Below are 1942 nucleotides of genomic sequence, written 5' to 3'. Positions count from 1 at the left end.
ATCTTCAGATATTCAGCATCAGCTGTAAATTGGAAAGTCACTGACCTAGATAAAATGGATTTGGAGATAAGAAAATATTTAAGAAAGGCAAAATACATTGTTGAAACTCCAAAGATAGGTTGTATGTCACTCTAGAAGAAATGAAGGATTAATAAATATAAAGGGACGAATATGTTATTGAATTAGTAAGAACAGTGATGTACTACTGTACCAGAGAAAGTGAAATAGGAAATAACATAATAGATAAATGGTACAGTAAGAAGGGAATATGGAATAGAATTAAAAAACACAAATTCATAAAATAAATGAAACAAAAATAGAAGAAATAATAAATGAAATTGTTGAAAAGAAAAAAGAAAAAGAAGTAGTAGTAGAAATAAAGAAATTAATGACAAATACATCAAAAAATGGAAGTGTCATCAAATAAGTGATATTTTAGAAGATGGTTCGAGTCAAAAGGAGTAGATAAAACTACTACAGTGAAAGCATGGAAGTCCATCAATATTAAGAAAAATGCATTCCTACAATTAACTAAAATGCAAGATGGAGCAATATTTTGTGGGTATAAGAAAGCAAAAATAATGAAAAATGAAAGATTGAAATACTGCACACTTTGTAAAAACAAGATAGCCACAGTAGAACACATTCTACTATCTTGTATTTATCATAAAAAATCACAAATGGAAAACCATGACAATATTGGCATAATAATATTGATTAATAAGAAAATACACTGGAAATAAACAATATAAAAATAAAATATGAAACAATATTCAAATATAAAGACAGCACAATGATATGGAACAAACAAATAATGCATAAAAGTGTTGGACAATATCACAAAATACCAGACATATATATTTAATAGATAAAAAGAACAAAACTAGTCTAATATTTAATATGACTATTGTTGAATATTACAATATTAATTGAGTGTAAATGAAGAAAAGAAATAAGTATAATTAATTAAAGAATATTCTAATGAAAATAGAAAAATTAAAAGATGTCAAAATAATTCCAGTAATAATTTCAATCAATGGATTAATAAATAAATAAAGTAATAAATTAATTAAAGAATTAAAAATTGAAATTGACATCGAGAAAGAGGTAAAAACTATGTCATAAAAAACATGATGGATATCATGGAATACTGCTTCTATCACAACCAAACATATCCTGTAGAAATACTAGAAGAAGAACTCAGAGATTTGATTAGTCTCCGCTGATTCAAGAACAATAGAAACTATTTCTATTAATACTTAATCAATTGCTTATTATTAATTTACTTTTACAATAACAAAAAATAATCCTAAAAAAATGATATTCAAAATTCCAAACATAGTTACTTTTCTAAACTATTTATTTAAGTAAAAGAACTTGAAAATTAGAATATGCGAATAATACTGTTAGTAGCCATTATTGCACTTAGTTATGCTAAAGTATTAGATGCAGAGACATTAGTAAAACTTCAAAAATTATCACTTGGATGTCATTTAAATGGAGTAGTATATTATACAACAAGTCAATGGTTTGAAGAAGAAAATAAAACAAAACATTCATTAAAGAAATTAACATTAACTGAAACTGAACCAGTTGATTTAATTCCATATAGTGAAGAATCATTTTCTAATTTTGTTTGTCTTAATGAAGGTGTTTATTTGCTTCATAATGGACAGATTGGAAAAATAGAGAATGACAAGATTGTAGACATTACTTCTACACCTATTTCTATTGATACATTTAAAATGATTTCTGTTGGTGGTAAATTAAGAGGACTTGCATCAAAGAATGTTTTCCCAGGAATGACTCTTGAAGAATCAGCAAATAAATTTATTGAATTAGAAAAACAAAATTATAGAGTATATGATCAATTGATGATAAGAAGATGGGACACTTATTGGGATGGACAATTCCAACAATTATTTACTTTTAAAGAAGAAGA

The 1942-nt window shown here is 25.5% G+C and overlaps 1 protein-coding gene across 1 annotated transcript, besides 1 other annotated feature; it reads left to right on the top strand.

Annotated features, from left to right (window-relative positions):
* Positions 1-1277: a repeat region.
* A 114-nt stretch (positions 1278-1391) lies between these two features.
* Positions 1392-1842, top strand: EHI_133430 (dipeptidyl-peptidase, putative; the record flags this gene model as incomplete). Its single annotated transcript, XM_001914496.1, has 2 exons — positions 1392-1754; positions 1822-1842. The coding sequence occupies 2 exons, from the start codon at positions 1392-1394 to the stop codon at positions 1840-1842; spliced, it is 384 nt and encodes a 127-aa protein (XP_001914531.1).
* Positions 1843-1942: the final 100 nt, after the last annotated feature.

This window comes from Entamoeba histolytica, genomic scaffold, assembly GCF_000208925.1.
Source record: "Entamoeba histolytica HM-1:IMSS scf_1104750518353 genomic scaffold, whole genome shotgun sequence".
Classification (NCBI taxonomy): domain Eukaryota; phylum Evosea; order Mastigamoebida; family Endamoebidae; genus Entamoeba; species Entamoeba histolytica.
Note: the sequence above shows the minus strand (reverse complement) of the source record. Positions and strands in the feature narration are given on the sequence as shown.